The sequence below is a fragment of the Pan troglodytes genome, chromosome 1 (assembly GCF_028858775.2).
Source record: "Pan troglodytes isolate AG18354 chromosome 1, NHGRI_mPanTro3-v2.0_pri, whole genome shotgun sequence".
Taxonomy (NCBI): domain Eukaryota; kingdom Metazoa; phylum Chordata; class Mammalia; order Primates; family Hominidae; genus Pan; species Pan troglodytes.
In genome coordinates this window covers 22,307,247-22,324,631 of record NC_072398.2, presented here as the reverse complement: position 1 = coordinate 22,324,631, position 17,385 = coordinate 22,307,247, and the positions used below count along the sequence as shown (strand labels likewise).

The following is a 17,385-nucleotide window of genomic DNA, read 5'->3' as shown; positions in this document are numbered from 1 at the left end:
CGTGTTTCAGGACTGGTGCAGTCCTCACTTCGGAGTCTTTGTGGGGTGGGAAGAAGCGGTAGAGCTAATGCAGGCTGTTTGGGAAAAGTGGTCAGAATGAAAGTCTTGATGGTGAATTAGAATCTGGTGGAGCACCACGAAGTCCTGGCGAAGGAGGCAGTAGTCAGACCCTTTTGGGTGACGGGTTAAGGAAGACAGAGACTGATGTGGAAGGGGTTATATATAGGAAGATGTGTAGGAAGAAAAAGGTAGAGAGCTCTCCTCAGAGGGTGGGGGATTATGGGTAGCCAGAGGGAGCCTGGGTTAGTGGAGTTGAAGCCCTAGTCTTGGGTGCTTTGTAGCATCAGAAGCCTCTGGAGCCTTTGCTGACACCTGCCTGATGCACGGAGCCATCTGTGGGTGTCTGTGTGCTGGAGGATTGCCCACAGCTATGATTCAGAGATGCTCATGTTGTTGCCCAAGCAATTGACAGATGATGTTTCAGGCTTGGAGATGGCAGGATGGGAGCAAAGAGAAGCCAGGTCAGGAAAGAACGTGCCGTTCTGGCCCTAGTGGGGAATTCTGGGCCTTCTGGCTCACCCAGTTGAACCTTTCAAACTGTAGGTTATGACCCTTTAGTAACTGTGAAATTAATTTAATGCGTCAGGATCAGCATATAAAAAACAAGTTAACTGTAATCTCAGCACTTTGGGAGGCCGAGGTGGGAGAATCACCTGAGGTCAGGAGTTTGAGACCAGCCTGGCCAACGTGGTGAAACCCCAATTCCTACTAAAAAAATACAAAAATTAGCTAGGTGTGGTGGCATGTGCCTGTAATCCCAGCTACTCAGGAGGCTGAGGCACGAGAATTGCTTGAGCCCAGGAGGGAGAGGTTGCAGTGAGCTGAGATTGCGCCACTGCACTCCAGTGGGGGCGACAGAGTGAGACTCTGTCTCAAAAAACAAGTTAAACAGAATGGAATTCAATAGAAAAGATTAGAATTAATATCGTACATCCTTACAATGAACTCTACACATGGCAAGATATTTTAGTTTCAGAGACATACATACTATTTAAGTATGTTCTTCACTACGATGTGAAATATATAGCTTACTGGTGGGTCATCGTCCAAACAGTTTGTAGTTGCACTGTTGTGCTTTGTTCTCCTAGAAAATACCTCTAGCCTTTCTTCCCTTCATGGAGGAAAGGTGTTTTTCAGGTGCAGACTGACAGACTTTAGGAAGTTTTTACACGGGGTTATGAAGGAAAGGGATTGCTCTAGGTCTCAGGGAGGTAGGGCTGCTGCAGCGACCCAGACGGGTTTTCAGCGAGGTTAGCAGTAGGTATTCAGCTATATAGAAGTGGAAGTCAAGGACTTTCCAATTCCAGGGGCTCATTTTGATGCTGAAATGGGGGCGGGGCATGAGTCCTAAGTCCAATTTGGCTATGGGACATTATGACTGTGATGCTATGGGCAGGATGATCTGTGGATATTAGATTTTCTTAAAGAGTGGTGTGAAAGAAAGGGTCATATATTGGATATGGGGTCAGAACTGAACTTTAGTTCATCATAATAGCTGGCCTTTGATTACAACTGTGCTTCCAGTGTGACCTTGGGCTCTACCGTGGTTTTCTCTTTTGTAAAATAAGGGTCTTGCCGTTGATTCCAAATGGGAATATTTTGGTAAATGTTCCATGTTTACCTGAAAATAATTCATGTTGAGTGCAGTGATCCGTCTATCTAGTCTGGTTTATTATTCATATTGATCAGATTTTTAAGTGATTTTGGTTTGCTTATTCAATAAGCTATCGAGAGAGGCATTAAGTCTGCTATGATTGTGGATTTACCTACTTTTAGTCTATTGACTTGTGCTTTATATGGTTTGAAGCTATGTTATTTGTTGCCTACAGATTCAGAATTCTTTTTTTTTGTTTGAGACAGAGTCTTGCTCTGTCGCCCAGGCTGGAGTGCAGTGGCACAATCTTGGCTCACTGCAACTTCTGCCTCCTGGGTTCAAGTGATTCTCCTGCCTCAGCCTCCCGAGTAGCTGAGACTACACGTGCGTGATAAGTCTCGATCTCCTGACCTCATGATCCGCCCGCCTCGGCCTCCCAAAGTGCTAGGATTACAGGCGTGAGCCACCGCGCCCGGCCAGATTTAGAATTCTTATATCCTCCTAGGGATTGACCCTTCATTCTTATGTTATGCCTCTTTTCATCTCTGTGAAAGTCCTCATTGTCTGATATTACTATAGCTACATTCCAGCTTTGTTTTGGGTAATGTTTGCATGTTATCTTTTTTTTCCCCCTGTACTTTCAACTTTTAAAATGTCCTTATGTTTAATGCATATCTATGAGCAGCATATATAGTTGGTTTTTTGTGTGTTTTAAGTGTAGACTGATAATCTTACAATGAGAATATTTAGTCCATTTACATTTAAATGCAATTGTGGATGTATTGGAGTTTATATCTACTACCTTAGTTTTTGTTTGTTTACTATTTGACCTGTCTGTTATGTCCCCCTTTTTCTCACCTGTTTTGCCTTCTTGTAAATTAATCAAGGACTTAAAATTATAGTCATGCGTCTCTCTTTTTTTTTGGAGACAGTCTCGCTCAGTCACCCAGGCTGGAGTGCAGCGGCGTGATCTCGGCTCACAGCAACCTCAGGCAATTCTCATGCCTCAGCCACTCGAATAGCTGGAATTACAGGTGTGTGCCGCCATGCCCGGCTAATTTTTGTAGTTTTAGCGGAGACAGGGTTTTGCCATGTTGGCCAGGCTGGTCTTGAACTCCTGGCCTCAAGTGATCCACCTGCCTCAACCTTCCAAAGTGCTGGGATTAAAGGCATGAGCCACCACACCTGGCCCTCATGTGTGTCTTAACAAGGATTCAGTCTGAGAAATGTGTCATTAGGCAGTTTCATCGTTGTGTGAACATCATAGAGTGTACTTACACAAACCTAGATGGTATAGCCTGCTACATGCCTAGGCTGTATGGCATAGCCTGTTGCTCCTAGGCTACAAACCTTTACAACATGTTACTGTATTGAATACAGTAGATAACTGTAATACAACGGTATTTGTGTACCTAAACATAGAAAAGGTATAGTAAAAATATGATACAATCTATCACTGTCGTATATGCAGTCCGTTGACTGAAATGTTACATGATGCATGACCGTGCATGTTCTCTCTTTGTTAGCTCTTATGTTTTACATTCCTTTACGGTTCTTTTGGTGATCACTCTTGAGATTACAGCATGCATCTTGACTTATTACAATATAAAAATAAGTGATTATTTTTACTACTTCTCCAATGATGCTAATACCTTAGAACACTTTTTAGATATTAAGATATATTAAACACCACAAGATATTATTTCTTTGTACAGCCCATATGAATTTAGATTTACCCACATATTTGCCCTTTTTTGTGTTTCTTTCTTCCTGCATTTCTATAATTTTATTTGGTATAATTTTCTTTTTCTCTGAGGAACTCTCTTCTCTCTTACAGTGTAGTCTGTTAATCATGAATTCTTTTAGTTTTTATTTATTTTTTATTGATTTATTTTTTGAGATGAAGTTTTGCTCTTGTCACCCAGGCTGGAGTGCAATGGCGCGATCTCGACTCACTGCAACTCTGCCTCCCGGGTTCAGGTGATTCTCCTGCCTCAGCCTCCTGAGTAGCTGGGATTACAGGTGCATGCCACCACACCCAGCTAATTTTTGTATTTTTAGCAGAGATGGGGTTTTGCCATGTTGGCCAGGCTGATCTCGAACTCCTGACCTCAGGTGATCCACCCACCTCTGCCTCCCAAAGTGCTGGGATTACAGGCATGAGCCACCACACCCGACCTAGTTTTTATTTTTTTGAAAATGTCATTATAGCTGGGCACGGTGACTCATGCCTGTAATCCCAGCACTTTGGGAGGTCAGGGTGGGTGGATCATGAGGTCAAGAGATCGAGACGATCCTGGCTAACACGGTGAAACCCCGTCTCTACTAAAAGTACAAAAAGTTAGCTGGGTGTGGTGGTGGGCACCTGTAATCCCAGCTACTTGGGAGGCTGAGGCAGGAGAATCACTTGAACTGGGGAGGTGGAGGTTGCAGTGAGCCAAGATGGCGGCGTTGCACTCCAGCCTGGATGACAGCTCCATCTCCAAAAAAAAAAAAAAAAAAAGAAAAAGAAAAAAAAAAAGAAAAAAGAGAATATATCATCATACTTTATTTTTTTAAGGTATTTTTGCTGGGTAGAATATTCGATGTTGAAAATGTGTTTCCTTTGATCACTTTAATAATATTCCTCTATTGTTTTCTTACTTCGATTGTTTTTTTGAAAATGTGGCTATCAGTTATATTGCTGCTTCTTTGAAAGTTATGTCTTATTTCTTTTCTCTGGCTGCTTTTACGATTTCCTTTTTGTTTTTGTTCTCTAGCAGTTTGACTGTGACATGCTTGAGTGTGGTTTGCTTTGTATTTATTCTGCTTGGGGTTTACAGAGCATCTTGAACTGTGGCTTCCATCAGTTTTGGAAAATTTTGATCATTTCTTCAAATACTGTTTCTGTACTATTCTCTCCTCTCTTTCTGGGACTCCAATTACACATATGTTAGATCTTTTTCCTCTGTCCCCTGTGTCTCCTTTGCTCTTTTCTGTATTTTCCATCCCTTTTTCCATTTATCCTTCAGTCTTGCAGGTTCAGAGGAGATGACTTATCTCCTCTGTACCTATACATTGAGAAATGGACACCTACAGAAGTGAGACTTTAATGGATAGAGGAGGCACTAGAGAAGACTTGCCAGAAGGAGTTGAGCACTGCTTTGTGCATAGCTCTGCGGTGGTTCCTGGGGCCTTCACACAGGAACTCACAATCCACATCATTAAGGCAGAAGGGGAGAGAGGAAAAGGGGAGAGAGGAAGACAGGAAACAAAAAGTAAAGAAAGAGGAAGCAATAATATTATTTGATTCTGTGTAGAAAGGATTTTGAAATTTGACCTGTGAAAACAAGGAGATGCTCATATGAGAAAAAGCAGGTCAGTGGGCCAGGAATGAAGAGTAGAGGGAATGGACCTTTGGGTATCCTATTATTTTTAAAAGGTAAAAGGTTGGGGGTCCCTTACTCCCAGAAAAATACTTTGCTTTTAAATATAGCTTATGAGACTCTATTGGGTTTCCTAAGAGGTAAGGTAACTCTCTTATGTTAGAAAACAGGCATTGCTTAGGCTGTTGGCTCTTGTTGCTTAATTTCCCAAAGATGCCAGTACACTTTGGATACTGTTAATACACCAGCAGCAAAGCTCTCTCTGGGACCATTGTGCCCCATCCCCCCAAACTTTTGTGTCCCTCATCTCAGTGGTAAAATTTAAAACAAACATTGGGTGAATGGGCTTGGGGTGGTTATTTTTAAAATTTTGCATGTAAGGACATTTAAAACAAAGCAGCACCACTTTATACCATCACTTTATTTATCTTTTCAAAAGGACATTTTAACAGTGCGAAATTATAAAGTACGTGCTTTAAGACAGAGGAGAATAAATGGAATAACTTAGTTTTGTGAAAGACTCACAGTATCACTTGGTTTCTGGACACCGTTCGAGACCTGGCTGTGGCTTGCCGTGGCCTTGAGAGCCATCCCACAGCAGCAATGCTGTTGGACTCTTTGGCTGGGACCTTCAGGACCCCCTGCAAAAGCACTGTGTGCCCTAACCTGCTGGCATTGATGCCCCTTTGTTGACAGGGCTGCATACAAGGCCAGCGACAAGTGGCAGGCAGTGACGCCAGCCTGATTTGCTGAGGGCACACGCCATGCTTCCTGCAGTGCCAGTGCTCTTCTGGGTCCACTTTGCAGCAGGATAGATGTGCTCTAGATCCAAGAGTTCTGCACCCTCAGCAGGGGTGCGGGAGTGTAGTTTTTTGCCTTCTCAGGAGCCTCCTTGGAAAGGGGCTTTTCTGTGTATTTCAGGAGCTCTGTGTTGGAGATGAGAGAGGTTCTTATTCTCTCCTGTTACAGATGAGGAAGCTGAGCCAAGAAGAAGCATATGGCCCAGGGCCGTATGGTTATTTGTGACATCCCTGGGACTAGAGCCCAGGCCTCTGTGGTGTGTGTGGAAGTCTGAGCCTGGCCAGGCTCTGTAATTAGGCCCCAGAGGGGCTGTAGGGCTTCCCTTCCCCCACCAGTCCAGTTCTGGGAGCAGAGGGACAGATCCTGAGAACCTGTGAGAGCAGCCGCTAGGAACTCCTCTCGCCTTCCCCTGCCCCTTCCTGCCATGCTGTGGGCTGCAGCCCCCTCCCCAGGCCCCCTGTCCTCCCCTGAGGCTTGGGGCAGCTGGAGGATGCCAGGTGGTGATAGAGAAAGACTGAACACTGGGGATTCAGGAACACCTTGAAGCAAAGGGAAGCCTCCTGGGCTGCTGCATTTTCTATGGGGATTTCTTGTCTATCAGATGAGGATTGTTGGATGCCTCAGTAAAAGCTGGGCTTAGCGCAGCGCCTGGTTTATAGTTTGCTGCTGTTTAGCTGTATCTTTACCCCTTGCTGGTAGAGAAACTCCCCCGAGCCCTTGTCTGTAAACAGGCCTAGTTTCTGGCAGGTAAAGCCAAAGCCCCAAGGAACTTTACTTACTCACCCCTGCCCTTAAGCACTTTTCACCCAGCCTGCTAGGAAGGGCCCTGTTTGTTGGAAGTTGTTTGATGTTTTGCTTTTTTTAACCTCCTGGTGTCCATCTGGGCAGAAGCCGAGTGACTGCCCACAGGAGGGCCCTGTTTGGCTCTGATGACCTCCTAGAGGGACTTTTGGGAGGATGGGGCCTTGTGGGGGACTGGGCTCCAGAAGTCGTAGGAGGTTGGCCTGCAGCCTGTGTTCCTGCCTGGGGGAGAGCCTGCCCCTCCCTCCCCTGTCATTCCTTCATTGCATAACTTCTCTCGGAGAAACATGTCAGAAGCTTTCCTGGAACAGGCCAGGAGGGAAGCAAGGCTGCTCACAGTGGCTTTAGAGCCTGGAGCTTGTGCTGGGGCTGGTTTTCCTCCAGGACGACCTTGCTGGCCATGTGGGCCAAGCCGGGGGGGCTCTTAGAATGTGGATCTGAGCAGGGAGAGGTGTGAGGTGTCCTGAGGGCTGTGGGGGTGCCGAGTGGGGTCCCACGAGGACCCGGGGAGTGCCGGCTGAGGTGCTCATCTTCTGGAGTTGCCTCCAGTGCTGGCTGGTTCTAATGGAGGGCAGAGGCTGGCCTGGGTTCCTGAGCAATGCGCTGAGTCTGGGGCGGGAGGGCCTCAGTTTATTCTGGGTTCACTGGTGCAGGAGCTCGTGAGGCCAAGGTCAGGGTTGCTGGCCGGCTGGGCTGGTTTCTGTCCCCTGGGGAGCCTGCCTGTCCGTCAGTGGGCAGCGCCTTGGCCTGGCACCGGGCTGGTCGGTCCTGAGGGACGTGTGGGGCCTGAGGCCTCCTCTGTGGAATGTTCTTTTGGTCATTTGTTTAATAACAGGTCCTTGCCAGTGGAGAGCTGTGTGCCTGAAAGTGGCCAGAGAACAGTTTGAGGGGGGTCCTGATGGAGGGTGGTGAGGGGGACACACCTCTGCCTGCAGAAGGAGGAGCTCAATGTGGCCCACCCTACAGCTGTGGCATCTCCGGTAACCTGTGGATCCACCTGCCCCTCTCGTGGGCTTGTCTCTGGACTTGCTTCAGGCAGAGAAGAATCCAGACACAGAGAGACATTGGTGAAGGTCACTGCAGTGCACAGGCTAATGTTGCCTGTCTCCGTTTATTTCGCTAAGTCAGATCGTGTGCTCGAGTGCTGGCAGGGCAGAGGTGGGCAGGCATCAGGGAGTTAATGTTTAAACGGGGACTGTGTCTCCCAGCTCTGAGCCCAGGGCTTTCTACAGCGAGAGAAAGAGCTGATGTACCTGCCAGGCACCCCCGTCCCAACACAGCAGACATCTGTACCATGTGTGTTGTCACTCCTGAGGGCCAGTAGGCTCAGCTTATCCTGCCCCATGCTGCCCAGTACGGAGCCGCCAGCCGCACGGGGCCTTGGAAATGCGGCTGGTCCACAGTGGGATGTGCTGAGTATAAAACACACATGGTGTTTGGAGACTTTGTGCACACACACAAGTGCAAAATATCTCTAATAATATTTATTTTGATTACTTGTTGAAATGATAACATTTTGGGTATATTAAGTAAATTATACTATTAGAATTCATTTTGCATGTTTCTTCTTGCCTTTTTCAGTGTGGCTGCTAGAAAAGTAACAATTATATGTGTGGCTTGCCTTCTATTTCTTTTGTTCTGCGCCGGCCCAGCCTTTTTGAATAGAGTCACGAGAACAACAGCAGCTGCTTGTGTGGCCTTTGTGTGTGCCTGGCCCGGCGAGTGCTCTACTCACGCCCGCACGACAGCCTGTGAGGCAGGGGCTGCCCAGACTGCTGGGGACGTGGAGGGTGCACTGTTGCCCAGGTGTGGGTAAAAATGTATCGCAAAAACATTTTTTTTAAAAATTGAGTTATCTTCTTTTTAGTTTTAAAATGTACTTTTCATTAACTTTTCAACAAGTTCTGTGTTTTTCATAAAAGTCATGCATAATCACTGTAGAGAATTTGGAAACATGCAAGCAGATGCCAGTTTCCTTGCCCCTTAAACAGAGCGTCCTGGTGTGAGCCCACTCCCCCAACAGCCCCCGGCTGCGATGTTGCCTGGCTGCCGGGCAGTGGGGCTGTGGCGCTGCGATGTTGTCTGACTGCGGGGCTGTGGGACTGCGATGTTGCCTGGCTGCGGGGCTGCGGGGCTGCGGGACTGCGGGGCTGTGGGGCTGTGGGACTGCGATGTTGCCTGCCTGCGGGGCTGCGGGACTGCGGGGCTGTGGGACTGCGGGGCTGTGGGACTGCGATGTTGCCTGGCTGCAGGGCTGCGGGACTGCGGGGCTGTGGGACTGCGATGTTGCCTGGCTGCGGGGCTGCGGGGCTGCGGGACTGCGGGGACTGCGGGGCTGTGGGACTGCGATGTTGCCTGCCTGCGGGGCTGCGGGACTGCGGGGCTGTGGGACTGCGATGTTGCCTGGCTGCAGGGCTGCGGGACTGCGGGGCTGTGGGGCTGCGATGTTGCCCGGGTGCGGGGTGCGGGGCTCTCCGAGGCCGGCTCATCGTGCGGCCGCTCTGGTCTCAGCCCTGCCGGCCATGGTCACTGTGCCCAGCCAGGTGCTCTTCACCCTCTTTCTGCTCACCCATGCCTACCCGGAAAGCCAGCTACAGCTGGGTATAAAGGAAGAGAATACTGGCCCTGGGTGAGGTGTGGCATTAGTGGCACCTTCTGGGCTCCTGGGCAGGGGTGGGGAGTGGCTTTCTTGAGCAGCTGGGATCATTCATTGACTGATTTTTGGATAAATGAGATGTTAGTGGACCTTGATTCGGAAGATTGTGAAAGAGGATAATGGGAAGGCCTGGCACCCCACGGTCCTCAGATGTCAGTGTTTGCCAGCCCCGCAGAAAGGGCAGGGTGGGCGAGAGGGCCTTCCATTCCCCAGCGAGGGCTGCGCCTGAGCCCCGCGAGTTCCCCTGGCTTGGATTAGGGGGAGCCAAAAGTGTTCTCACTCTCACCACCAAGTGCTTTGTATGCCTGTGGCAACACCTTTCCTGTTCCAGTGAATTAGGGAAGTCTAGGTGATTGGAGGCTCTTCAGACAGACCTGAAGCGGGTGGTTGTGTTCTCAGGGTGCCCTGTGTGGTCGGGGTGACGTTGGTCTGTGGACCATCCCTGGTCCGTCTTCCCATTTGTGCTGGGTCCTTCCCAGGTGCTTCCCAGCTGGCATTACTTTGGGGTGTCCGTTTGCCCGTGAGCCTGTGAATTATCAAAGGTGATGGTGTGGAGTGGGGGATTCCTGAATCTTTTTCACTGAAACACCTACCTCGAGCCAAATGTTCTCTTAAAACAACAGGTGGCATCTCCCACCTTGTTCCCCACTTTTCAAAATGCTGGTGTGGCAGCGAGGGCCCCTGGTGCAAGCGGTGTCTGTGTGGTGCTGCCCCAGGCCTTGTGGGTGGGCGAGCGGGTGGCCCCAGCCCTGCGTGAGCACTGAGTGCCTGCCCCCTCCTCCTTGCAGGTCTGGCCGTGGGTCTGGGCTTCGGGGCACTGGCAGAGGTCGCCAAGAAGAGCCTGCGCTCCGAGGACCCCTCAGGTGAGCCGGGCCCTTCAGTGGGAGGGACAGGGTGGGCCCCGGGAGGGTTGAGCCTGTCAGCCCCCAGCCCCACCTGTGCTCTGGGAGTGTCAGCCAGCTGGGCCGCATTTGCATGGGGTTCCACGTAAGTGGCGTCCCTGGGGTGATGAGGCTGTTCATACAGACAGATTGACCTGCTTTAGAGGGGGTGAGGCTGGAGGCCCTTCCTCCTCCCAGCCCAAAGTGGCCACCCAGCCCCTTCTTTTTGGCTGCCTGCACACCCACACGCCTTCTGCACACCTGGACACCTTACACACCCCCTGCACACCCACTGAACACCCACACACAACCCCTGCACACCCACCGAACACCCGCAGACCTTACCCCCTCCACACCCAGCAAACACGCGCACACCTTACACACCCCTTGCCCACCCACCAAAACACCCGCACCTTACATACCCCTTGCACACCCACTGAACACCCACACACCTCCTTATACCTCCTGCACACCCACCGAACGCCCACAGACCTTACACACCCCTTGCACACCCACCAAACACCCGCACACTTTACGCCTTGCACACCCACCACCCACACCTTACCCCTGCACACCCACCGAACACCTGCACACGTTACACACCCCCTGCACACCCACCGAACACCCACACATCTTACACACCCTCCACACACCCACGCACCTTTTTACATCCTCCACACACCCACCTCATACCTGCACACCTCCTTACACACCCTCTACACACCCACCACACACCTGTACACCTGCTTACACAGCCTCCGCACCCACCGAACACCCGCACACCTCCTTACACACCCTCCACACACCACACACCCGCACACCTCTTTATCCTCCACCCACCCTCCGCCCACCCGAACACCTCCTTACACACCCTCCACATACCCTCCAAACACCCGCACACCTTGCACACCCTCCACACACCCACCTCTCACCCACACACCTCCTTACACACCCTCCACACCCACCAAATACCTGCACACCTCCTTACACATCTTCCACACACCCACCGAACACCCACTGAACACTGCACCTCCTTACCCTCCACACCCACCACAGCCACACACCACCTTACACACTCTCCACACACCCTACCCTCTACACACCCGCCCACCTCCTTACCCTCCACACACCTGCCCACCTCCTTACACTCCACACACCCGCCCACCACCTTACCCTCCACACACCTGCACACCTTACACACCCTCCACACACCTGCACACCTTACACACCCTCCACACACCTGCACACCTCCTTACATCTTCCACACACCCACCTCATACCCGCACACCTCCTTACACACCCACCTCACCCGCATACCTCCGTACACACCCACCTCTCACCCACACAGCTCCTTACACACCCTCCATGCACCCACATCTCACCCACACAGCTCCTTACACACCCTCCATGCACCCACCTCTCACCCACACACCTCCTTACACACCCACCTCATACCTGCACACCTCCTTACACACCCTCCACACACCCACCACACACCCACACACCTTACCCTCCACACACCCGCACACCTCCTTGTAAACCCACCTTTTGCTGCTGCCCTGCTCTCTGGAAGTCCCTGGTCTGGCCGGGTCAGGTGTGGCTGGGGACAGGCGAGGTGTGCAGGCAGACCCTGCAGGCTTCTCCTCACCAGCTTAGTAACCTGGGGAGGCTGTAGTCTATGCAGAGGCACCTCACCTGTGACGTGAAGGTCACAGCCAGGGTCAGGCAGGTGGTCAGGTCAGGACACTCATCCCACTGAGGTTGGTGGCCCGCTGTGGCCGGGCCCTCTGTGGAGAGGTCCTGCGAACGGACCACGCTGAGGCTTTGGGCATTCGTGCTGCTGTGATGAGGAGTGGGGCGCACTGAGTCCCTGCCGCCTTCTGCCTGTGAGCACCAGGCCGGGCTCCTCCTCAGGCCTCTTCAGGCACGGGGGGCGGGCCAGGTAGGTGCGAGGTCAGCCCAGCAGGGGCTTTCCTGTTAGTGGGGCCTGGGGTGTGGAGAGCAGTGCCAAGGGAACCGTCTGCGTGTGGATCTTCCTCAATGCCTCTGGAGTTCTGGGCCAAGTCCCCTGGCCCCGGCCCATTCAGGGAATGTCAGCTCATTCTGCTATCACGCCCTTCCACCCCCGTCCATGGGGACCCCCAGAGACACCCAGTGTCTGGCCACACTGCAGCCCTCACAGCCCTGTCTGCCAGCCTGGGCTAGCCTCCTTTGGGGGCCCTGCCCGTCCCCGGACAGCCCCCCTTCACCCACCAACGCTGCCTTCTGGGGCAAGGGCACTAGTCCATCCCACAGGCCCGGACTGAGTCCTGGGGACACGGGCGGCATGCACATCCTTGGAAGGGGCTGAGGACGGAGGGCTTAGCAAGGGTATTTTTAGCGTTGGTGCTGACACTCTCTGGGAAATGAAGCCTGGGTTTCTCTGGAAGGAGAAGCCAGCCTTCCCCTACTGTCCCCTACTGTCCTCTCCAAAGCTGGCTGTTCTCCAGACTACCTCATCCAAGCAGGGAAGAGGCCAGGCTGGCTTCACAGTTACAGCTGGTGTCCTTTGTCAGGGACAGTGGTGACCCCAGGCTGGGGGTTAAGGGGCCCAGGCATTGTTAGCCCTGAGAGGGGGACCCGAGGCTTAGGCTGGAGTGGGGTGGCCCTGGGCAGCCCCAAACTGTGCTCCAGCTTCCTGACCAGGCCCTGGCACCCTCTGGACTGGAGGACACCGGCCACCCTGGCTGAGCTCTGCCCTGGAAGGACCTTTCCTGAGCTGGGGGCACACTGCCGTAGCCCTGGGCCCATCCCCACTTGCCAGGTCATTCTCACAGCCAGCCCTGCCTGGGTGGGGGACATACCTCCAGCCTGTGGCATTGACCAGCTTTGCCAATGGGCTACCTGGGAAAGCCCGGATTGGGCCAGGCACCGTTTCCATCTCTCAGGAGTGCTGCCGCTAGCCTAGGCCTACTCTGTGTGTCATGAGGAGACAGACTGTCCCTCCTCTGGCCTGGGGCAGTGGCCTCTCCTCAAGGTTTGCCTCTCTGCCTGCCCCTCCCCAGGGACCCAGGCCCAAACCCCCAGCCCACAAGTACCACAGGCCTAGGGGGCAGAGGGGACATTGACTGCCTTTCCTTTGGTGCTGGCGTCTGCTGCTGCATAAGGCAAGGGGGTGGCCGAGGGACCCTTCTGGGCCCAGCCCTCTTGGACTCGCTCTGCCCATGGGTCATAGCTCAGCCTCCCAGGGCAGCTCAGCCTCTTCCCGCAGAGCTAACATCTCCCACCTTCACCGGGCCCTTCCTGCTGTCTGGGACCCTGGAGTGAGCCTGGCCCCTTTCCATGTAGCTGCCTGCATGTGTGGGCAGATGCGGGTCTTCTCCGAGGCTCCTCTTCTGGGCCTGCAGGGCTTCCATTCTCAGGGCGGCCCGCCCCACCCTGGTTTCTCAGGGGCCAGGCTGCACCCGGCTCCGGGGCAGAGGGCAGTAGCACGGTCACCTCTCTCTTCCCCTGCTGGAGACCTGGCTCCGTGCCACCCGAGGGCTGTGCCAGGCCTGAAGTGATTTGAACTGAGGCAAATGCTGGGTGCTGTGGGGGCCAGAGAGGAGGAAGCCGCACTGCGACCTCTTGGGGCTTGAGATCTAACTAGATTCACAGGACAGAAGGCAGGAGAAGCTCCGAATGTCACAAGGGCTGGAGGCCCGGCGACAAGGGGTGCTGAGGAACTCAGGGAAGGTGGAAGGACTCGGAGCCCCAGATCCCTGCTCAGGCCTCTGTCTGCCTCTGGATAGGGGCACCTCCATGTCTAGGCAGCACTGAACTGATGGCCCAGGATGGGGGGGGGAAGCTAGAGAGGACCCAGAAGCCCTGGGCCACATGGCTGCTGGCAGTTGACTTAGCCGGCCTTCTGCTGCTCCTGAGTCACGGCCCTCAGCCCTCCCCTTGGTGGACTGGAAAAAGGCCACCTGCACCCTTGGGGTCACTGCATGCTCATCACTGGCCAGCTGGTTGCACTGAGCTGCAGGGGGCCTCTGTGGGTGGACAGGAGAGACGGGCACCCCTGGGCTGTGCTGCCCTTGGCCTGAGCGCCCTTCCCTTGAGGACAGCCCTCTGGCTGAAGCCACTTGGCCCCATGTGCAAATGCATGCCGACCCCACAGGTGCAGCGGGCCTTTGTGCAGTGCCCTGGGTGGGGGTGCACAGGGCAAAGGCTCGGCACCTCCTCACCTGGGGTCCTCTGGGTCCCTACATCCCTCTTGGTTCCCATTCCCACACCCCTTCCAGCCACAGGCAGCACCATGGCCCTGTCACGGCCCGCCAGGTCCCCATATGGAAGGGAGAGGCCCTTTGTGTGTGTGCGTGTGTGTGTGCACATATGTATGTGTGCATGCCTGTGTGTATTGGGAGGCGCTGGCGTAGGGCCTGGGCATGTGGCTCACACAGGCTTGGGGAGGTGGACATGGAACAGTAGTTAGTTATGTTGCTGGTTTTATGGACGCCTGGGAGGAAGGACATTGTCTGAGCCTCCGTCTGTATCAGGCGGGGTTTGCCATCCCACTCCCAGACCCCCCCGAGTGCCGTGGTGACCCCTCTTGCCCGCCCACAGGGAAGAAGGCCGTGCTGGGTTCCAGTCCTTTCCTGTCCGAGGCCAATGCAGAGCGGATCGTGCGCACGCTCTGCAAGGTGCGTGGTGCGGCGCTCAAGCTGGGCCAGATGCTGAGCATCCAGGGTGAGTGGGCGCGGGGGCTGCTGCCCCGGGACTGCGTGGGCTGCTGGGGGGGTCAACTTCCAGGGCCGGGAGCAGTGGCCCCACCAAAGCTCAGTGGGCAAGATGTGAGCAGGCTGGGGAGAGATCTTAGAAGATAATAGGCCTGGTCTCCAGACGGGTGGCTCTGGGTCCAAACAAACACATGGAATAAAGAGCAGAGAGGAAAAATTGCTCTCTACAGGTGGTCAGAACACAGGTCATTTCAACATTTTACTATGTTTTATTTTCCAAATTTCTTTTGTACTTATGAAAAACTCTGCATGTTGAGTGTAAAAAGCCCACCTTCTCAGGTCACTGGGCGGAGGCTGGGGCTCCGGGGACGCTGAGTGGCCGAGGGCGTGTGTGCGAGGGCTCCCGTCTTTCTGGCCTCACCCGTGCTCCTGATGGGGAGGGTGTGGTGGCCAGGGCGTCCCAGGAGTGTGCCCGCCCAGGTCCTGGGCGCACACTTTAATCCCCAGGTTCACCCTGTGTCATTCTCCTGCCTTCCAGATGACGCCTTTATCAACCCCCACCTGGCTAAGATCTTCGAGCGGGTGCGGCAGAGCGCGGACTTCATGCCACTGAAGCAGATGATGGTGAGGAGCCAGGGGCTCTGCCCGCTCTCTGTGGCCTCGGCCCCCACTGGGTGGAGGGGACAGACTTGGGGCTTCTCCGGGTGGCCCAGGCAGGGCATGCTCAGAGCCCCTCCCTGGCCCTGCCCTTCAGAAAACTCTCAACAACGACCTGGGCCCCAACTGGCGGGACAAGTTGGAATACTTCGAGGAGCGGCCCTTCGCCGCCGCATCCATTGGGCAGGTGCACTTGGCCCGAATGAAGGGCGGCCGCGAGGTGGCCATGAAGATCCAGGTAGGCGGCCTGATGCGCAGTGCCTGTCCCTATGGGGGCTGCAGGGGGCAGAGCTGGGGCTGGCTCATGGAGGCCTCTACACCCCACGTCCCGCAGGGCACCCTCTCTCCTGGCAGGGCCATATGTGGTGTCTTCTGGCCCCAGTGCCTGGACGGCACCAGAAGCTTGGGAAGTATTTGCTAAATGAGTGACTTTGGGGGCATGGAGGGGCCCCCAGCAAGCTTGATTTGGGATGGGCAGGGACAGGGGACAAGTGATTGCCTTTTGGGGCCAGAGCTGGTGGGAGGGTGGCCGTGAGCTGTTCCCAGGGGTGAGGTGAGGCAGGAGTAGAAGGTGGGCAACGAGGCTGTGATGGGGTCCAGGTCACGGCAGCATGGCTGGGTCTTAGCTCTGGTTCTCCAGGATGTGGGCTGGGGCCAGGACACAGCTGGGAAGCCAGTGGGGCATTGGGGGAGTGCCCCAGGCAGGGCCCACCCGTCTCCCTGGGCTAACTCCCCTGCCTCACCCATACCCCCACAGTACCCTGGTGTGGCCCAGAGCATCAACAGTGATGTCAACAACCTCATGGCCGTGCTGAACATGAGCAACATGCTTCCAGAAGGTCTGAGGCTAGGTGGTTGGGTCAAGGGCAGGAGTGGGTGGCAGGCATCTGTGTTGGGTTCTGGGGACCAGAGGGGGTCCTCCCTGCAGAGCCCCCTTCCTCGCTGATGCCCTCCTCCCCGGCCCAGGCCTGTTCCCCGAGCACCTGATCGACGTGCTGAGGCGGGAGCTGGCCCTGGAGTGTGACTACCAGCGAGAGGCCGCCTGCGCCCGCAAGTTCAGGTGTGGCCCCCGGCCGGGCCCCTTGCGTGTTTGCACCAGGGAGGCAGAAGGGACCATGTTCAGCAGCTGGTGAAGGCCCCTCCAGCTCTGAGGGGCAGAGGGCTGGGGTTGCAGCCTGGGCCGAGGCCATATCCTGCCTGGGGTGAAGGAGGGCCCTCTGCCTGGTTGGGGGGGTGTGTGTGGGGGGGGGGACGGTGTGGAGGGCCTGTGGCTAGGGCGTGACCTCCCTCCCCTACCCAGGGACCTGCTGAAGGGCCACCCCTTCTTCTATGTGCCTGAGATTGTGGATGAACTCTGCAGCCCACATGTGCTGACCACAGAGCTGGTGTCCGGCTTCCCCTTGGACCAGGCCGAAGGGCTCAGCCAGGAGATTCGGAACGAGGTTTGTCTGTGCCAGCAGACAGGTGGGGCCAGGGTGGCCCTGCTGTGTGGCTGTTTGGTGACCTAATAGTGTGAGCTGGGGACTTGGAGCCCTGAGGTGCTCCCTGGGGGTGAGGGGCAGTGAAGTAGCACCAGTGGGACTTAGGGGGACACAGGGGAGCTGCTGCCTTCCCTGGCCCAAGTAACACTGGGAATCAAACAGTCCCCAGGGTAGGGTGGGTAAAACAGGAGGCAGGGGCTTCTCTGGCCCCAGTCTCCCAGGGCACCAGGCAGTGTGGTGCTGCCTGACACAGACCCTTTGCGCTGTCCACAGATCTGCTACAACATCCTGGTTCTGTGCCTGAGGGAGCTGTTCGAGTTCCACTTCATGCAAACAGACCCCAACTGGTCCAACTTCTTCTATGACCCCCAGCAGCACAAGGTGAGCCCCAG

General features: G+C 54.4%; 1 protein-coding gene across 6 annotated transcripts in view; it reads left to right on the top strand.

Annotated features, from left to right (window-relative positions):
* The window catches only part of COQ8A (coenzyme Q8A), a 47,358-nt gene that overhangs the window by 27,099 nt on the left and 2,874 nt on the right, over positions 1-17,385 (top strand). For all 6 annotated transcript variants that reach the window (XM_514248.9, XM_009441583.5, XM_063791273.1 and 3 more), the window contains exons 5-12: positions 10,066-10,140; positions 14,743-14,865; positions 15,394-15,479; positions 15,610-15,750; positions 16,270-16,351; positions 16,479-16,572; positions 16,813-16,954; positions 17,267-17,374. In XM_514248.9, coding sequence (XP_514248.4) covers positions 10,066-10,140; positions 14,743-14,865; positions 15,394-15,479; positions 15,610-15,750; positions 16,270-16,351; positions 16,479-16,572; positions 16,813-16,954; positions 17,267-17,374 — 851 coding nt within the window. The remainder of the gene's footprint in view (positions 1-10,065; positions 10,141-14,742; positions 14,866-15,393; positions 15,480-15,609; positions 15,751-16,269; positions 16,352-16,478; positions 16,573-16,812; positions 16,955-17,266; positions 17,375-17,385) is intronic.